The sequence below is a fragment of the Sus scrofa genome, chromosome 3 (assembly GCF_054392235.1).
Source record: "Sus scrofa isolate SSC_HxYL_T2T_F1_AM1 chromosome 3, Sscrofa_HxYL_maternal_Yorkshire_Landrace_v2.0, whole genome shotgun sequence".
NCBI classification, from domain to species: domain Eukaryota; kingdom Metazoa; phylum Chordata; class Mammalia; order Artiodactyla; family Suidae; genus Sus; species Sus scrofa.
The window spans coordinates 4,817,371-4,836,752 of NC_139385.1; the positions used below are offsets into that span (position 1 = coordinate 4,817,371).

At 50.4% G+C, this 19,382-nt stretch overlaps 2 protein-coding genes across 4 annotated transcripts in view; both read left to right on the plus strand.

The window, feature by feature from the left end:
* EIF2AK1 (eukaryotic translation initiation factor 2 alpha kinase 1) overlaps positions 1 to 19,382 on the plus strand; it is a 293,498-nt gene that overhangs the window by 69,877 nt on the left and 204,239 nt on the right. The gene's annotated exons all lie outside the window — the stretch shown is intronic.
* Positions 14,647 to 19,382, plus strand: part of CYTH3 (cytohesin 3) — a 101,691-nt gene continuing 96,955 nt past the window's right edge. For all 3 annotated transcript variants that reach the window (XR_014840066.1, XM_085016552.1, XM_021086079.2), the window contains exon 1: positions 14,647 to 14,831. Coding sequence is in view for 1 of the 3 variants with exons in the window: in XM_021086079.2 (XP_020941738.1) it covers positions 14,795 to 14,831 (37 nt within the window). In the remaining 2 variants the exon portion in view is untranslated. The remainder of the gene's footprint in view (positions 14,832 to 19,382) is intronic.

Here is a 19,382-nt window from a genome sequence, read left to right on the forward strand (position 1 = left end):
CGGTGCACGAAATCCAGGAGGCGGATGCAGCCCTTTCCATTAGCAGGAATAAGCTGTCCGCTCTGGAACACTTAGACAGGAAACCGCGGCCGAGGCACTTTCCTCATGCACTTAAACTTGAGAGTTGCCCACGAAGCCAGAGGCTGAGGCCCAGGGCTGCCCTGTCTCCCACCAGCATCTCTCAGGCCCCCGGAGGCTGCACCTGCCCCTCACACATTTTATTTTCACCTTCTGCCAGTTCGGTCTTGTCCCCGAGGGTGACAGTGCAGGATGAAGGGTAGATTCAGAAGGGGCTGTGGTCACCTTGACCCAGATCCAGCCTGTGGCTGAGCACAGAGTTTCCTGGTGGCCTAGCGGTGAAGGACCCAGAGGTATTGTCGCCGCTGTGGTGAGAGCTCAGACCCTGGCCCGGGAACTTCTGTATGGCACAGGTGCAGACAAGAAAACCAGTAAAACCAAACCAAAAAAACCAGTCACAGTGAAGAGATGGCTAAGATAGGTGGACTGGTTTCCTTCCTCCCTCCCTCCCCTAATGACGTTTGCGTAACATAAAATTAGCCCTTTGAATCACAGAAGGGCAACTCTTGTGTGGTTCCACTTATATGAGGTCCCTGGGGCTGTCAGATTCCTAGAGCCAGGAGGGGACATAGAAGGGGAATTGACAAGAGCTGACGGAGGGAGAAGGGGGAGTTAGTGTTTAACGGGCACAGAGTTTCGGTTTGGAAAGAGGCTGAACTTCTGGAGATGGAGGCGATGCTGGTTGCACGACCCCCTGAATGTACTCAATGCCTCTGAACTGTACTCTTAAAGAGAGCTAGGAAGCTCCCGCGTGGCGCAGTGGGTTAAGGCTCATACGGGTTGTGACTGTGGCATGGATTTGATGCCCAGCCGCAGGACTGCCACATGCCTCGGGTGTGGCCAAAGAAAAAAAGGGTGGTTAAAATGGTAAATTTTATGTTGTGTGGACTTTACACAAACATGTATATATGTGTGTGTGTATATATATATATATATATATATTTATTTATTTTGGTCTTTTTGCCTTTTCTAGGGCCACTCCCGAGGCATATGAAGGTTCCCAGGCTAGGGGTCCAATCAGAGCTGTAGCCACCTGCCTACGCCACAGCCACAGCAACGCGGGATCCGAGCCACGTCTGCGACCTACACCACAGCTCACGGCAATGCCAGATCCTTAACCCACTGAGCAAGGGCGGGGACCGAACCCGCAACCTCATGGTTCCTAGTCGGATTCGTTAACCACTGCGCCACGACGGGAACTCCTATATATATATATATTTTCAATTAACCATTGAAGAGGCAAAGGCCAGTGGCATTTGGCACATGTGCAGTGTTGTGCAGCCACCACCTCTGACTGGTTCCAGAACGTGTCCGACACCCGCAAGGGGAAGCTCGTACCCAGGAAGTAGCCAGTCTTCAGCAGCTGCAGCCCCCTATCCCTGGCAACCACCAGTTTCCTTTCTGTCTCTGTGAACTTACTGATTCTAGATATTTCGCATCAAGGGGATCACGGAGCACGTGGTCTTTGGTATCAGGCTTCTTTCGCAGAGTTCCTCCACAGGCTTGGGTTTCAAGGTTCATCCACAGGGTAGTGTGTGTCAGGGTTTTCTTCCTTTTTTATTTTATTTTTTTGCTTTTTAGGGTCACACCCATGGCATATGGAGGTTCCCACGCCAGGGGCTGAATCGGAGCTCAGCTGCCGGCCTACACCACAGCCACGGCAACGCGGGATCCTTAATCCACGGAGCGAGGCCAGGGATTGAACCTGCGTCCTCATGGATGCTAGTCGGGTTTGTTAACCACTGAGCCATGACGGGAACTCCAGGGCTTCCTTCCTTTTCAAGAAATATGATGGATATTTTGCCAGCATATGGATCTGCTGCTATTTGTTAAGCCATCATCCGTTCATGGTTTATGGACACTCAGGCCGTTTCCACCTTTGGTTTTTGTGACTCCTGTGGCTCATGAATGTGTGTGGCCCCGGGTTCGCTTGGGTACCTCTTCTGGGATTATTTGGTGGCTCTTTGCTCTCCATTTCTTTCTTTCCTTGTCAGCAAGGCTGGAAGCTCCCTTTCTCACCTGTGGCCAGGCTGATCCTGCCGGGGCCTCCTGCAGGGCCTCTTGGAGAACCTGCTGGGTGACATGTCTCAGAGGGTCACAGCCTTCAGAGGCCACCCAGCAATTAGGCAGCCGCCTCCTCATGCTCCTTGTGAAGGTGCTCAGTGCTGTGGGCTGGTCGTTCTGTCTGTCATCGGTGTTCTAGAAGTGCCACCGAAGGGGAAATCACAGCTCCGCGGGGCAGGCGCGTGGAGACTCCATCTCCTTGGGTCACCTTTCGGCAAACCCTATGTTCAAGTCCTGGGATGTCCTGTCTCACCGCAAGCTCAGGACAGGATGTGCAAGACAGGGACACCCAAGTGAAAGGGGAGGACAGTGTGACCGAAACTGTGCCCCAGCTCGGCTCCCCTCGCGACTTGCCGACCCCGGGACTGTCCTGGGGTGTGGCTGCTGCCTGAAGGCATCCGTCTGTGTGGTGCCAGCAAAGAAAGAGGCAGGATAGGCTTGCAGGCTGTGACAGCGTTAAAACAAATCAGCCACGGCGTCCTCTGTCCTGTGAAAACCAAACCTTTTAAATTTATCAAGGGGAGATTCACATCACATAAAAGGAACCTTTTTTTTTTTTTGGCCATGCCCACAGCATGTGGAAATTCCCGGGCCCGGAATTGAACCTGCATCACAGCGGTGACAATGCCGGTCCTTTAACCTGCTGAGCCACCAGGAAACTCCAAAATTAACCATTTTAAGTGACTCACTCAGAGGTCTTTCGTACATTCACAATGTTGTGTCACTGCCACCTCCATCTCGTTCCAGAGCGTTGGCCCCACCCCCAAAGTCACCTGGTACCCAGAGATGGGTGGCCAGATCATGAGGGAGGGGCTCAACAAAGATGTGATAGAAGATGGGCAAAGAAGCGGGACCGATGAGAATATCGGTCACGTCCAGGCACCCGGCTGGGGGCTCCCCAGATGTGTGCTATTCCAAGAGCAATGGAAGGCTTCCCTCTTTCGGTGTCTCTGAGGCTGGATAGTGTCTTGAATGGTTAGCGACAGTGGACGCAGAATGAGTCCATTTCTACTTGTGTGGCGTCAGGCACGTTAGTTTAGGTCACTGGGCATCCTTGCCTCTAAGGGGGCCTGACGATACCTACCTGGGAGGCACTTGGTCCCGAGGCTGGCACACAGCAGGTGCTTGAAAGTCATCCTATAATATTGTACTTATTCTGAGATGAAGATGGTGATGATGCTGGTGACAGTAGTGAGGCTGAGGCTGCTGTTGTCATGGAGATGTGGGGGTGGGGGCGGGGCGGGGGGCGGGAAGCCACGCATCCTTGTTGCCTGTTCTGGTCCTAAGTCCAGAAGAACCCACAGGAGGTGGAAAGGTCAAGAACGAGGGAGAGATGGGAGAGGACTCTGCCTGCACTCAGGAGATGTCGAAAAAACTTGAAAACCTTTTAAGAAATTAGAAGAGTGTCTCACCCTGACTCACCTGTTGTGGCAGGGTGTCTCCCTGAGATGGTCCAGAAGGCCTGGTTCCTTCTCAGCTTTGAACTTGGACGCTGTGGAGGAGGGCTTGCAGAGCCGTGAGTAAGCTCCCGGCCGGATGACCTGCAGTCTTCGCTGAGCAAGCAGGCGCCGGGCAAAGGCGCCCCGGGCAGTGCGTGCACGTGGCGGTACAAGAATGTGATTTTTATTTGCTGGGTTTCCAGCTCCTCTTGTACACATGGAAAAATGCTGCGTGCTCGAGGGTGTGTGCCTTTTTTTCTTGGGTAGGAGATACATCCTCGGTTCCCAAATAGGATCTGGAAGTCATGCTCCTGGTGAAGAAGCCAGGCGGATTGCCCAGGAATTTCCACCCCCCGCCCCCGTCCCCCACCCGCTAGGCATTCGTAGCCAGATGCCACTTATTCTAGGTCCCCAGAAAGGCAGAATCAGACTGTATTAGTTTCCCAGCATTGCAGGAAATGGCCACAAACTGGGTGCCTTAAAAACAGCAGAAGTGTCGGAGTTCCCACGGTGGTGCCACAGGATCGGCAATGTCTCTTGCATGAGGATGCAGGTTTGGTCCAGCACAGTGGGTTAAGGATCTGGCCTTGCCTCCACTGTGGCACAGACTGTGGCTCTCAGATCTGATCCCTGGCCTGGGAACTTCATATGCTGTGGGGCAGCCAAAAAAGAAAGGAAAAAAAAAAAAAAAAAAAAGAGAGAGAGAGAGGAGTTCCCGTCGTGACGCAGTGGTTAACAAATCCGACTAGGAACCATGAGGTTGCGGGTTCAGTCCCTGCCCTTGCTCAGTGGGTTAACGATCTGGCGTTGCCGTGAGCTGTGGTGTAGGTTGCAGACGCGGCTCGGATCCTGCGTTGCTGTGGCTCTGGCGTAAGCCGGTGGCTACAGCTCCGATTCAACCCCTAGCCTGGGAACCTCCATATGCCGCGGGAGCGGCCCAAGAAATAGCAACAACAACAACAACAAAAGACAAAAAGACAAAAGACAAAAAAAAAAAAAAAAAAAAGAGAGAGAGAGAGAGAGAGAGAGAGAGAGAGAAACGTATTGTCTGTCAGTCCAGAGGCCAGAAGTCTGAAATCAGGGTGTCAGGAGGGCCAGCCTGTGTTTCTCCTAGCTTTGGGGGTCTCCTGCAATCCTGAGGTTTCCTTACATAGAGCTGCTTTCCTTCAGGCTTTGCCTCTGTCACATGGCCACCTCCCCTGCAGGTGTCCTCTCGTCTTAAACCAGTTCCTGATTCATAGCCCACCCTAATCCAGGACGGCTTCATCTTAACTGGTTACATCTGTAACACATATTCAAAGTCAGACCACCTCTCGTGTGTGTGTGTGTGTGTGTGTGTGTGTGTGTGTGTGTGTGTGTGTGTGTGTGTGTGTGTGTGTGTGTGTGTTTTGAGATAAACTTCCATAGCTCCCCTGTGCCCCTTCCCAGGAAACACCGCCCTGTCCCATGTAGCTGCCATGCAGTTGGGGCCCTCCGAGGAGCAATTAGAGATACAAGGACCACACTGGGGGCACTGCAGTGAGGGAACTTCTACCTGTTCATTGCTAATATATAGAAATACAGTTGATTTTTTTTTTTGTTTTTGTCTTTTGTCTTTTTAGGGCCGCACCCACGGCATATGGAGGTTCCCAGGCTAGGTGTCCAATCGGAGCTACAGCTGCCAGCCTACACCACAGTGCCAGTGCTAAGTTGAGTGACCTATACCACAGCTCATGGCAACGCCAGATCCTTAACCCACTGAGCAGGGCCTGGGATCAAACCTGCAACCTCATGGTTCCTAGTCAGATTTGTTTCCGCTGCACCACGAAGGGAACTCCGAGTTGATTTTTTTTTACGTTGATCTTGCATCCCGTGACCTTACTGAACTTCCTTACCTGTAAGTCCTAGGAGGTTTTTTAAAATAGATTCTTCGAAATTTTCTGTGTGGATAAGCTCGTCACCTGGAAATAGGAGCACTTTTGTTTTTTCCTTTGCCTTTTCTCTCTTTTCTTGCTTTGTTGTTCTGGTTAGAACTTCCAGTGCTAAGTTGAGTGGCAGTGGTGGAAGTGAAATACTGGCTTTGCGTCCTATCTTAGGGGAAAAGCATCAGTCTTTCAAAATTAAGCATGGTGTTACCTATAGGGTTTTGTTTTTGTTTTTGTTTTTTGGCTGTGCCCATGGATTGAACCTGTGCCACAGCAGCAACCATACCAGAGCCTGAACTCATTGAGCCAACAGGGAACTCCTCTTTTTTAGAAATTTTAAAATTAGGATTCCAGTTGCCTTGTTACAGGCTTTTTAAATAACCTCTTTTATTTTGAGTGAGCTGTGACAGCTTTTGCTTTTTGAGGAAACGGCCCATTTCATCTCAGTTGTCAAATTTATGGGTGTATCGTTTTCATGGTATGCCTGTATTACCCTGTTTCTTTTGTCTTTTGTCTTTTTAGGGCTGCACCTGCAGCATATGGAGGTTCCCAGGCTAGGGGTCCAGTCGGAGCTACAGCTGCCGGCCTACACCACAGCCACAGCCACAGCCACAGCCACACCAGATCCAAGCCACGTCTGCAACCTACACCACGGCTCATGGCAACACTGGATCCTTAACCCACTCAGCAGGTCTGGGGGTCGAATCCGCAACCTCATCGTTCCTAGGCGGATTCGTTTCCGCTGCGTCCTGACAGGAACTCCCTTTATGAACCTTTTAACCGCTGCAGACACTGTTTCATTCCTGATACTGGTGATGTGTGTTTTCTCTCTCATTCTTCTTTGTCAGTCTTGCTAGAAGTTTGCCAATTTTATAGATCTTTTCAAAGAACTAGCTTTTAAACATTAGTTAAACAATCAATTTTTTTGTGTTAAAATATACAGAACACAGGGTGTTGTGTCTCTCTCACTGCTTTCAAGATTTTTTTTTTTCCATTTCTGTATTTTCAAAGTTTTCCTGTGGTATGTCTTGGAATGGACTTCTTTGGGTTCCTCCTCTTTGGTATTTACTCAGTTTCTTGAATCTCTAAGTTATTTGCCAAATTGGAGATGTTTTAAGCCATTATTTTTTTCAAATACTTTTTTAACTCCATCCTCTTTCTTCTCTCTTTCCCGAATTCTGATGGCAAGAGTGGTGGGTGTTTTGTTATTGTCCCACAGATGCCTGAGGCTCTGTTCCTTTTTTTTTACTTCTTCTTCTTCTTTTCTATGGTCACACCTGCGGCATATGCGAAGTTCCCAGGCTACGGGTTGAATGGGTGCTGCAGCTGCCGGCTTACACCACAGCCACAGCAATACCAGATCCTTAACCCACTGAGTGAGGCTAGGGATAGATTCCATGTCCTCCCAGATACTAGTTGGGTTTGTAACCCACTGAGCTATAGCAAGAAGGCCCGTTCCTTTGTGTGTGTGTGTGTGTGTGTGTGTGTGTGTGTGTGTGTGTAGCCTATTTTCTCTCTGTTGTTCAGATTACATAGTTTCTGTAGCTCTGCTTTCAAGTTCACAGATTCTTTCTTCTATCCATTCCATTCTGCTGTGAGCCCATCATTGATTTTGCTTGTTGAATTTGATTATTTTCTTCAGTTTTAAAATTTCCATTTGGTTCTTCTCTGTATCTTCCATTCCTTGGTTGAGATTTTCTATTTCTTTGCTGAGACTTTGTATTTTTTCATTTGTTTCAAATGTGTTCATAATTGCTTTTTGAACATTTTTCTGATAGCTGCTTCAAAATCTTTTTTTTTTGTCTTTTTATCTTTTTGTCTTTTTGCCTTTTCTAGGGCTGCTTCCCGTGGCATATGGAGGTTCCCAGGCTAGGGGGTGAATCGGAGCTGTAGCTGCCAGCTTACACCACAGCCACAGGAATGCAGGATCCAAGCCTTGTCTGCAACCTACACCACAGTTCATGGAAATGCTGGATTCTTAACCCACTGAGCGAGGCCAGGGATCAAACCTGCAACCTCATGGTTCCTAGTTGGATTTGTTTCCACTGTGCCACGATGGGAACTCCTGCTTCAAAATCTTACAGTATTCTGATATCTTTATCATCTTGGTATTGGCACCTCTCCATTGTTTTTTCTCATCCAACTTGCATTTTCCTGGTTCTTGGTGTGATGCGTAATTTTCAACTGTTTTCTGGATTTTTTTGGTATTGTCATGAGACTCTGGTCTTAGATTAATATTCTTATTATGTCTGCCCCCACTGACACCTCCAGCAAAGGAAGGGGGATTTCCTCCTCCTTACGACCAGGTGTGGGTGGAAGTTCAAGTTCTCCACTTGGCCGCTACGGACATCCTGGGTTGGGGGGAAGGCTGCTTTGTTGCTGCTGAGTGGACATGGAAGCTCAGGCTCCTCCTAGGCCTCTGCTGATACTGCCTTGGTGGAGGGGCTGGGGTTCTTTATCACTGCAAAGAGTGGTCCCACACCTTCTCTGATGCCACTCCTGTGGGGGTGCAGGAGAGCCTCCTTCCTGCCTGGCTGGCATGAAAACCCAGGTTCCCCACTGGACCTTGTCCAATACCATCCTCTGGCTGAAAGGACACCTCCTTTCAGCCAGAGGAGGGTGGAGAACTAGGCTCCTCACTCAGCCTTTTGCTGATTCTGGTGGAGGTGGGGCTGGATGGAGTGGAGGAGATCCTTACTGTCTAAAAGTTTTCTGTCTTGGCGTTCCTGTTGTGGCTCAGCAGAAACAAACCCACCTAGTATCCATGAGGTTGTGGGTTCGATCCCTGGTCTCACTCAGTGTGTTAAAGGATCCAGCATTGTGCAATCTGTGGTATATGTCGCAGATGCAGCTCAGATCTGGTGTTGCTGGGCTGTAGGGTAGGCCAGCAGCTGTAGCTCCAATTTGACCCCTAGCCTGGGAACATTCCTATGCTGAAGGTGCAGCACTAAAAAAAAAAAAAAAAAAAAAAAAAAGTTTTCTGTCTTGCTAGGCTGCACCTTTCCTGATCCTTTGGCCAGAGACAGGAGGCTTTTGTGGTAGCTTTTCTTTCTGTGTCTGCACCAGGTAGTGTATCTGGGTTTCTGGCTTCTCCAGCATCAAATCTGGGATCTCTGAGGCAAAAAGGAAACTCAGGGAACTCATGCCATGTTGTTCCTGGGTTCCCGAGGTCCCTCATCCTCTGTCTTCATTTTCAGAGTCTTCTTGCATTTGGTTCATATATAATGTTCATGGATTTTTAATGGTACTTAGCAGGAAAATAGGAAAAAGTATGTCCACTCCATTTTTCTGGAATCAAAAGTCTATCTAAGCTACATTATTATTATTATTTAAAAAATTTTTGGCATGCAGAAGTTTCTGGGCCAGGGATCCAACCTGAGCCACAAAAGTGACAATGCCAGATCCTTAACCCACTAGGCCACCAGGGAGCTCCTAAGCTACATTATTTTTAACAACAAAGATGATCAGAATGTTCAGAACCTGCTTTGTATGTTTTCTTGTGGGGTTTTTTTTTGGGGGGGCGCTACTCCCATGGCATGTGGAAGTTCCTGGGCCAGGGATCAAATCTGAGCTGCAGCTGTGACCTACATCACAGCTGCGGCAACACCTGATCCTTAACCCATTGCACCAGAGCAGGAACTCCTGCCCTGTATGTTTTCAAAGGAGGGGAAGTAAGATTTAATACTGTTTCACTGGGCAACGTCATTGGAAGAGATACAGTCTCTTGCATGTTTATCGCAATCAATAGGGGTCCTCGATAGTGTGTTTACGTATTTGAAATGTCAGTGATAAATATTAATAACATTTATTAAATGTGAAAAATGTATTGACCAACGATCGCTAAAAATTAAGCTTGTATGATTAATTTATTATTGAAGGAGGAGTGTTCGAATGGGGTCTGCACACCAGATCTTTCCCTTCTTTCTTTTTCCCCCTAAGAAAATGCACCTCATCAGCTACAAGGGGGTGTAGTGAAGGTTTCTGTTTTAGTGGCTTTTTATTTTTTATTTATTTTTTTGTCTTTTTGTCCTTCGAGGGCAGCACCCACAGCACATGGAGTTTCTCAGGCTAGGAGTCGATACAGAGCTGTAGCCGCCACAGCCACAGCAACACCAGATCTGAGCTGTGTCTGCAACCTACACCACAGCTCACGCAACGCCAGATCCTTAACCCGCTGAGTGAGGCCAGGGATCGAACCCACATCCTGAGGGATGCTAGCTGGGTTCATTAACTGCTGAGCCACGGCGAGAACTCCTTAGCGGCTATTTTCATCACTCTGGATGCTGAGGTCTGCCGCGGCAGCATTAAACATTGCTGACTGCTGGCGCTTGTTGGGTCCCCAGGGCCTGGGTTGTTGAATGAATAAAGTAACACTGAGGAAGGGCCCGGAGTTCCCAGGTTCCCTCATGGAACTGCACCCGCGTGAACCCAATTCTTTAGAGGCCTGATGAGGTACGAAGTGTGGGACAGCTGACAAGCAGCGGGCATGGAGTGTGGCAGGGTGTGTTCCAGAAGGCAGACTTAGAGGAAGACACAGCAGCTCGAAGGCAGCGGCGAAGGCAAGATTCCGCTTTGCCTCCCTCCCAGTCTTGTCACATGGATCTTGTCTGGCTTGAAAATGAGGGCAGAGTTGCTGTTGGTTCCATTTCAGATGCAGAAACTAGGGCACAGATAGGTGAAGCCACTTGCCCAAGGTCACACAGCCAAGAACTGAAAGTGACTGGGCCATCTTTATTTATTTATTTTTTTGGGTTGCACCTGTGGCATGTGGAAGTTCCGGGGCCAAGGCTCAAACCTACACCACAGCAGCAACCTGACCCACAGCCATGACAACGCCTGATACTTCACCCCTAGGCCACCGGGGAACTCCTCCCTCTGACTTTAGAGCCTGTGTTATCTGGGTAGCAGAGGTGATATGCTGTGATGCATTATGGCTGGGACCTAGTGAGCCTGCTGGGCATCGTGGGTCCTCTTTGCAAAGTCAGCGAGCGACCAGAAGTCACGGCTGGCTTTCGCCATCCCATGAGCCAGACGAAAGACTCGCATTTGCTCACGACCGTTAGGCTCTCTGGGTCACCCACCACGCTATGGTGGGTGTTGTTCTGTCACTTCCTTGTTGGCTAAGAGCACAGTTTCTATTCAAAGGACCAGGATCACAGACAGATGCCCTGTGTCCTGATGTTTGTCATTTTCACATGTTTTTCCTTTTGAATTGCCTGTCCCATAGTCCACTCTGCACCCCAGGATGGGTTTTCCGGATGACTTTAAGCTGCACCCAGCAGACTCCGACTGACTTCTGAAGAGGATCTTTAGAAATTAAAAAAAAAAAATTTTTTTTTTTGGGTTTTGGTTTGTTTTTGCTTTTAGTAGGTCAGGGTCGTACTATAAAAATGAAGAACGAGATAAAAATAACATAGCGTTTTCTTACTACAGAAGACACTGTGCATTTGCTAACTCGTAACTTCCAGGCTGCCTTGCATGCGTGCGTGTGTGTGTGTGTGTGTGTGTATGTGTGTGTAAATGCCTTTCTTCCAAAGACAAACAGCTCTAAACGGGGGCCACGTTATTTTTTTCCAAGTTTACCGTGACTGCGAAATCTGACCGCCTTTGTTCCTGCAAAAAAATGCGACCGGCGAATCAATCCAAAAGGAATTAAGCTGCCCTTGGTAACAGGAGGCCAGAGGACTGAGGTCAGTTGTGCGGGTTCCAGCGGGACGAGAGCAAGGTGAAGGAAGGTAGACGGCAGGGAACGATCGGAAAGGGAGACCGGATCCTACGGAGGATGTGATGTCCGGGCTTTTGAAAATTTAATGAGGCTGTGACTTGACGCTCAGAGCCCTGGGCCGCGTGGCGAAGTGCTCGTCCGCACCAGAGCGGATTGGGTCCAACGAGATGCTTTCTTTCCGAGATGAAATTAGATTTGGGACAGCCTGGCTTTGCTCTCGTGACTGTGAGCCTGCGGTGCGCTGGCCACTGTGTGCGCCTTCCTCACTCCCCCTGGGCCAGACCCCTGAGCAGATGCCCCCGGATTAGCGGAGGTTTCCATCTGCTGATGGCCACTGCCGTCGCTGCCTGTTGTGACTGGCAGCAGAGGCGCTGTGCAGGCGGCGTGGGCGGCCTTGTTCTGGCTGAGCCCGAAGAAAGCGGCCTTGGCAAGGTCTGGGCTATTGTGACCTTAGTGCTGGGCGAGGACACGTCTGTCCCATGTCATAGACTTTCACTTGGAGGATGGAGATGAATGTACAAAGGAGAAGTCCCCTGACCTTTCCGGAATGTGCACATTCTTGATGTCTTAACTCTTTCTGCAATGGTCAAAGGGCTGATAAATGGCTTTCAACATATTTTCAAGATGCCTGCCACTTTTGATTGCCCTGCTCATCCAGCAGCCACACCAAATCCCACTGCTTTCTTCTCTGCTTTGAAGTGGCCCAGGACCTGCAGTGGATCCTGGAGACAAAATAAGTACAGACTACGGTCTTTGTTTTTTTTGTTTTTTTTGTTTTTTGTCTTTTTGCCTTTTCTAGGGCCACTCCCGCGGCATATGGAGGTTCCCAGGTTAGGGGTCGAATCGGAGCTGTAGCCACCGGCCCACGCCAGAGCCACAGCAACGCGGGATCCGAGCCGCGTCTGCAACCTACACCGCAGCTCACGGCAACGCCAGATCGTTAACCCACTGAGCAAGGGCAGGGACCGAACCCGCAACCTCCTGGTTCCTAGTCGGATTCGTTAACCACTGCGCCACGACGGGAACTCCCAGACTACGGTCTTGGTCTGAAGGTGTTTCCAGGCTGCAAAGCCAATACGCTGGAAGCAGCCAACACTGTGAGATAAATCTATATATAGGGTAGGACAGCAGATTTTCAATTAAGTAATGATGTGTGTAATTATTTGCTTAATGGCTGTGTTCCTGCTAGGCCATAAGTCCCTTGAGGACAGGAACCAACTCTGTCTTTTTCAGCGTCATAGTCCCAGCATCTGGGACAGGGCCTGAAACACAGCAGGGGCCTAAATATGTGTTGTCTGATGGAATGATGGCAGTAAGGTTTTGGGTTTAATACCGATTACCTTGGTGTCTGCTGCATGAATTGTTTTCCTTATAGATTCACTTATAAAGCTTTCTCTATCTGAGCAACACACACATAAGCTAGGCTTTTCGTGAGTGTCTATCCTAGTGGGTTCCTAGGGTGCGTAATATTTCTGTGTCGGGGCAAATTGTACGTGAGCAGTTTTGTTAACTCTTATTTTGGTGGGATTTAAGAGATCCTGGCGAGCAGCTCTTTTCCAAAACTACTTTTTCAATTAAGTACTAATTCCTTTGCATACCGAAGGTTTTAAAGTTTCCCAATTTCCCCATTCGAGTGCAGAAATAAAGGCCTACACCCTAAGCCTTTATTCTCCCAGCACTTTTTGCAGTCAAAATTGAGGCCATGGCTAAGCTGTGGGGATAATACAAGAGCATGCTTACAAATAACTGGGCAATGCTTGATTCCGATAGAAATGAGCTTAGGTGGGGATCAGAGAAGCAATTTTCAGACTCAGGCTTTGCAAGAAGCACCTTTGGGTCACACTAAGAAACCTAAAGAATTAGGAGTTGACATTGAAAAGCATTTACAATTGATAGGATCGTTGAGTTCAAAGCTCCCTATGTCATGGTATCAAGTTCAAAGCATGCTGTCATTTTTCTCAGTATCTACCATGTTATCTCCAAGATAACCCAGCCGACAGGAACAGGATCAGGAAGCCAAGTCTGTGGGCTGGGACGCAAACCTACGTCCTCTGATGCCTGGACCCTTTTTCTGCTATTTGTCACGTAAGCTGCCAAACATCTTATCTGTACCCAGAAGTGTGCCAGGAGGCTTGAGAAGCACCAGAATGCTGGGTGTCTTAATTCTTGAGATTATTGCGTGATCGAACTCTTTGGCATCATCGAACGACCTTGAACCAAAAAGCCAAAACTGTCCATTTTGATAAATAACAGCAGAAAGTTCCTTCAACTCAAGGGGCCATTTGTAAATATAAAACAGTTGCTGGAAAATTATATTAGCTATGAATTATCTCCTCCATGACAAGTTTCTTTTCCTTTAATGGAATTTAGTTCAAGCAAATTGAACAGAAAAACTTGGGAGGGGCCACATTCAGTGGTTCAAGAGGAGTTACTGGAAGCAAGATGTGGGTTGGAGGAGTTCCCACTGCTGCTCAGCCGTGAGGATGAGGGTTAGATCCCCTGCCTCCCTCAGTAGGTTAGGGATCCTGCATTGCTGTGAGCTGAGGCTGCTCAGATCTGGTGTTGCTGTGGCTGTGGTGTAGGCCGGCAGCTACAGCTCAGATTTGATCCCTAGCCTGGGAACTTGCATATGCTGCGGGTGTGGCCCTACAAAGAAAAAAGAAAAAAAAAAAAAAAAAAGGCTGTGGTGTGGGTAAGGAGAGCCACAGAAGATCTGGAGCAGGGGCAAGCTGAGGCCATCTGCCCAGGAGGCCTGTGCTTGGGACCCTGGCTGTGCCCACGGGAAATTGAATTCAGAGCTCCTTCTGCATCCTAAATCCAGGGCAGCTGGCAGCTTTCCAAGGGAGACTGGAGCGAAAAGTGCCAGCGCATCTGAGGCCAGACTGGCCAATCCCTACGTAGCCCGCTGAGGGTGGGTCCCAGGTGTGCCTGCGTGGGCTTCGGGTCCGACCTCAAGATAACGTTTATTTATAAGCTTTACACTGTGTTAATTTTAAAGTACACTCATCGCCAGGAAGGAGAGCCTCCATTATACATCAGAAAGCGGAAAGGCTGGAATTACTCTGAAATTTCTCCAGCCGAAGGGGGAAGGCTTGACTTTGAAATCCGTTTCTCGATCTTTTCTCCTGAGTGCACGTGCGAGGACCCTCTCCCACCGGCGCCGCTGGGTTTTGCAGAGTGGGCATTCCGGTGCCCCGGACCCCACGTCAGTCCCGAGACTGCTCGAAGGCGGGGGCGGGGCGGTCGGGGCGGGGCGGGGCCGGGTGGTTCACACGCAGGTCGCCCACGAGGGTCGCGTCTCAGCCGCGCGGGGTCCCGGGCGGGGCCGCGCGCGTTCCCGTGGGGTCTGGGCGGGTTCCCGCGGGCGGGGCCGCGCGGCCTCGGGCCCCGCCCACCGGGGAGGGGCGGGGCCTGCGGCCCACGTGACGGCGGCGCTGAGCGGCGAGCGCCCCGCCCGGCGGGAGGAGGCCCGGGCCGCGACCCGGCCCGCGCGCTGCTGGAGCCTCCCGGCTGTCCGCGCGCTCCGCACCCGCGGCCCCTCGCCCGCCGGCCCCGGGCTCGCCGGCAGCGGGAGCGGCCTCAAGATGGACGAAGACGGCGGCGGCGGCGAGGGCGGCGGCGGTGAGTGTCGGAGGTGTGGTCGGCCCGGCTGGCGGCCTGGGGCGGGGGTCGCGGACACGCCGGACGGGAATGGGGAGGGCGGGTCCGGGGTCGGGGTCTAGTCCTCCGGGGGAGACCGGGTCCTGCAGCGCCGGTGCAGGCTGGTGACCGCCGAGGCCCGCGGCGCGCCGGGCCCCGGGGCCCGAGGCGGGGGTCCGGGGGCCCCGAGGCGGGGGCCGACGGGGTCGTCGCGGAGCCCGAGTCGGGGTCCGGGGGGAGCCCGGGTCTGCCCTCCGGCTGGGGTCGCCCGGAGGCTCGAGTCGGGGCTCGGGGGTCTCTCTTCCCGGGCGGGGGACCTTGGGGGCGACCTTCCCCGCCTCTTGTCGCCAAGGGCGTCCACGCCCTCCGGAGTCCAACCGCCCGTGATGACCGTCTCGGTGTCTTGTCTCCGGTGGTGGCAAGGGGAGAAGCCACGGGAAACCGGGAGTGGAAAGTTGTGAATTGGGGTTCCTCCGGGTCCAAGAAGGGCGGCTGGGGCGGGGGAGAGGGTTGAAAATCGTGACCGTTTTTTGGCTTTAGGGCAGAAGTGGTCAGTGGATCGTTTCCGTGGGGAGGGGGCAGCTAGAGCTCACGCATTTAATGAAGTAAACGTTATGGAGTGAGCCAAAAAAAAAAAAAGAGGAGCCGAGGGTCGGAGTCGGGCACTGCAGGAGCTCAGAGGTGCGACCAGAAAACCAGGCTGTCTCTCCGACGCTCAGTTACCTCTTGCTGGAAGATTGGCGTTTGTTGTCCATTATTGAGTGAAGTACACATTACTGTTGTGTCATGCTGCGAATTACGCCTTTAAAACCGAATAACGTGTCTGTATGGTGCCGTGGATGGAGTGGGTCGTTGGCTTGGGAAGCGAAGGGTTAATGCCCCTGTTTTCCAGGACCGTCCTAAGTTAAGGATTTCCCTGCTTTTGCTAAATATCTCCTTTATGCTGACAGACGGACTCATCAGAACTCCTTGTAATAAGGGAGTGTTTGTGGGGGGGGGGAGAGAAATCTTAATTACAGGCTGCTGGAGCAGCTGCCTTTAAGAATCAGCAGTATTGAATGCTTCAGGATGAAGTGGTTAATCAAGGTGCCTTCTAGAATTGAAGGGCCGCTCTGGGGGAGGATGTGGGTACCCCAAGAAGCAGTGCGTGCGCTGTGAGGGTGGGACGTCGGCCCAGGTCCTGGCATTTGTGGAGTTCAGTTCTCGCGGTTGAAGCTAGGGGTAGCCCTGTGGCACGGCGAGGGTGTGTTGTTTATGATGGAAAGTTCCGTGGCAAGAAGGAGCCCACGTGCACACACCCTCCTCGAGCGAGGCTGCTGTCTGGAGTCTGTAAGGGATGGATTCTCCGTGACTGCGGTGCTTCCTGCCTGTCACCGTTGGGGCAGGGCCCCGGGCATCGGCAGGGAAGTGGCTCCTTTTTAGAAGACGAAGACCCACCAGCTGTAGTACTTAAACGTTTGACAAGGGAGTCGAGGGAGCCGGCTGGCTCTGCGACTCACTGGCAAGGCGTTTTGGACTCAGTGAGTTGAGAAATGTAGAAAACTTAAAGGTAAGAGCAGGTAGAAGGACGGTGGAAAAAAAGCCAGCCACTGTTAGGTCTTGAGTGCAGTAGCAAAGGATAGTATTAAGGCGCAAACGTCTGAAGACGTTCTTTGGGCTGTTAATAGCTCTTCTGGGAATACAGTCTTGAGATTTCAAAAGGAAAAAAAATCTCATGCACAGGAGATGGGCATTTGCCGTTTAAATTAGTAGAAAATTGGAATCCGCAGTGCCTAACCGGAGACTGGTGAGGTAAATTATGGGGCCTTTATTGGATGAAATACTTACAGCCCTTAAAACGAAGCAGATTTATACATTGGGATCTAAAGGAATATAAAAGCTGCTCCTACTAGGGATGCTTCATTTTTTTCACTTTCTATACTTTCCAAGTTTCTGGAATGATGTCTATTTCAAATTTTGAAAAAAAAAAAAAGACTTATTAAAAATTTTACCCTGCAGTGGGAAAAGGGGTGTGATTGTTTTTCATGTGTGTATCATTTAATTCACTTCACTGGACCGGTCAGCAGTGACCAGATATTTGTTGATTGTCTACTAAAATGCCCCTGCAGCATTAAGCTTTATTAATATGCTTTATTAATAAATATGCTTCATTAATATGCTTTATTCATATGGTTTATTGATCTTTATTAATATGGTAACCTTTCTTCCTTGCCCGATGAAAGACCCTTACATGTGTTTGGCATTCTTAGAGTATGTTTTTGGATAAGGGCAAAGTGTAGAGTTTTGAAGTAAGAGTCCTTCTATAGTGATTATGATATAAATTTGATGTGCTTCTATTTAGCTCTTTTTTTTTTTTTTTTTTTTGTCTTTTTGCCATTTCTTGGGCCACTCCTGCAACATATGGAGGTTCCCAGGCTAGGGGCCGAATCGGAGCTGTAGCTGCCAGCCTACGCCAGAGCCACAGCAACGCGGGATCCGAGCCGCGTCTGCGACCCACACCACAGCTCACGGCAACGCCGGATCGTTAACCCACGGAGCAAGGGCAGGGACCGAACCCGCAACCTCATGGTTCCTAGTCGGATTCGCTAACCACTGCGCCACCACGGGAACTCCTATTTAGCTCTTGATGGAGGTTTCGAAGTGACCAATCCTCTTTGCAGCTGATTCATTTTCACTACCATTTAGATTTCTTAAAAAACGCTTTAAAATTCCTGTTGTTCAAAATAAAGGTCAGCCCTTCGAAAGAGAATCGCTTCAGTTGCCAGTCATTTGGCAGATGTCACCTTTTTCGAGTATTTTCAGAGTATAGTACAGAACTTTGGCCCGGACGTGGGGAAGTCGGGTTCAGCTTGTTTACAGCATAGAGTAAATAATTTATGCAAACAGTAGCTACGCCAGGGGCAGAAACATTGAAAAGATCTTTTTTTTTTTTTTTTTTTTGCCTATGCGTCGGTCAATTTCGACGACTTTAAAAACGACTCCTGCTTGCTGTTTGGATCATTGAAGTTTTTGTCCAGGGTGCTCGTATTGGTTCTTTAAATGCAGGATGAGGAGAGAGGCAGGGGATGGGAATGATGGAAGGTGGTTCTAAGGAGGAACCCGGGGTGGTGCTGGGATCACACGTCCACGTGGTTATTTATAATGTGGAGTGAAGGTATTTTTAATTCCTCTGGGGGGGGGGGGCTTGTGGCCGTCCCCGTTTTTCTAGAATAGCTGTTGATTTAGGTCTCTGCTTGGAAGGTAACTGGCCAGTTTGGCTCCTGGCCGCCCTCTTCATGCTCAGTGAGGGGCTCTGTCTGATGGGATTCCTGAGGCCACCATCTGTGGCCACTGAGGAGACTCACTTGACTGGTTGGCCCCTCCCCAGTCCTGACCTCCAGGCTGTGTGAGGTCTGTGCTTCCCACGAGAAGGGGCTCCACCTCGCTCAGTAGAATGAGTGTCGGTGCAGACGAGGTTGAGATCCCACATTTCACCTGCCAGGTTAGGACACCTGTTGGCCATAGGGGTGTAAATTAGTTACCACGCTTAAGGAGGCAGCACCAGGCTGCGTTCTGTTGGCTCAGATCCATTGCTTGCCCTTCCCCTGCCCAGGAACTCACACTGGCCGACGGCGGTTCCCGCTCCGGCCTCGGGCTCGGGGCTAGGTTTTGGCCAATGGGAGCCGCTGGTGGGAGGTTGGAGGCAGGAGGAAAGGAGACACCGGATTCTGGTCTCTCCTTCTGCAGCCGTGTCTGGCAGTTGGTCTCCTCCTGGCTCCAGCTCCTGCCCGTTGGCCGAGCCCTGGAGCTTTGGGGGCTCTCTCCCCCTTTGGCCCCAGAGGTGGTGGGTTGTTCGTGGTGCTGCTCTCTGCCTTGTCTTACCGTTCTTTCCCTTGATGACGTCTCAGCTTTCCTGTCCTATGTGCAGCCAGTTCTTTGTTTTACATTCCCTCTGTTCCAGCTCCTTGGAGGGACTTGTGTTCCTTGGGGTGGACCCCAGTAGATACAGGTGCATTGGGCAGCAGTGTGTAAAGCTACAAGTGTGAACACCCTTTGACCTAGCAATACCAGTTCTAGGAATGTAACCTGCAGGTATATTTGTACACCTGTGGGGGTGTTCATTGCACTGTGTGTCATGAAAGCTGGAGACTCTCCCGAGTGTTCCTTGCGGTACATACCCACACGGTGATTGAGGTCGGGAGGTTGTGGAAAGGAATGAGAAGGCTCCTGACAAATGGATTGGCAGGGATTTCCAAAATACTTGACTAAGTTACAGAATCCAAGTATAGGGAAATGTGCATTATTTATTACCATTTCTGCTAAAAAGGAGAAACTGCTTTCCTGTGCTTGAACATTCTCGGCCCGGCTGAGCAAGGAACTAAGAACAATGGTTACCTGTTCGGGAGGGTGATGGCACCGAGCAAATGGGAAACGGAGGTGCCAAGGAAAACTTCCTTATGAGCCTGTTTGTTTTGAAATGCTCGAAAGTGTGTCTGTCCCCAGACTGGAAGCCAGTTTCACGGAAAAATGCTATGCTGATAAGAAAACACCCTT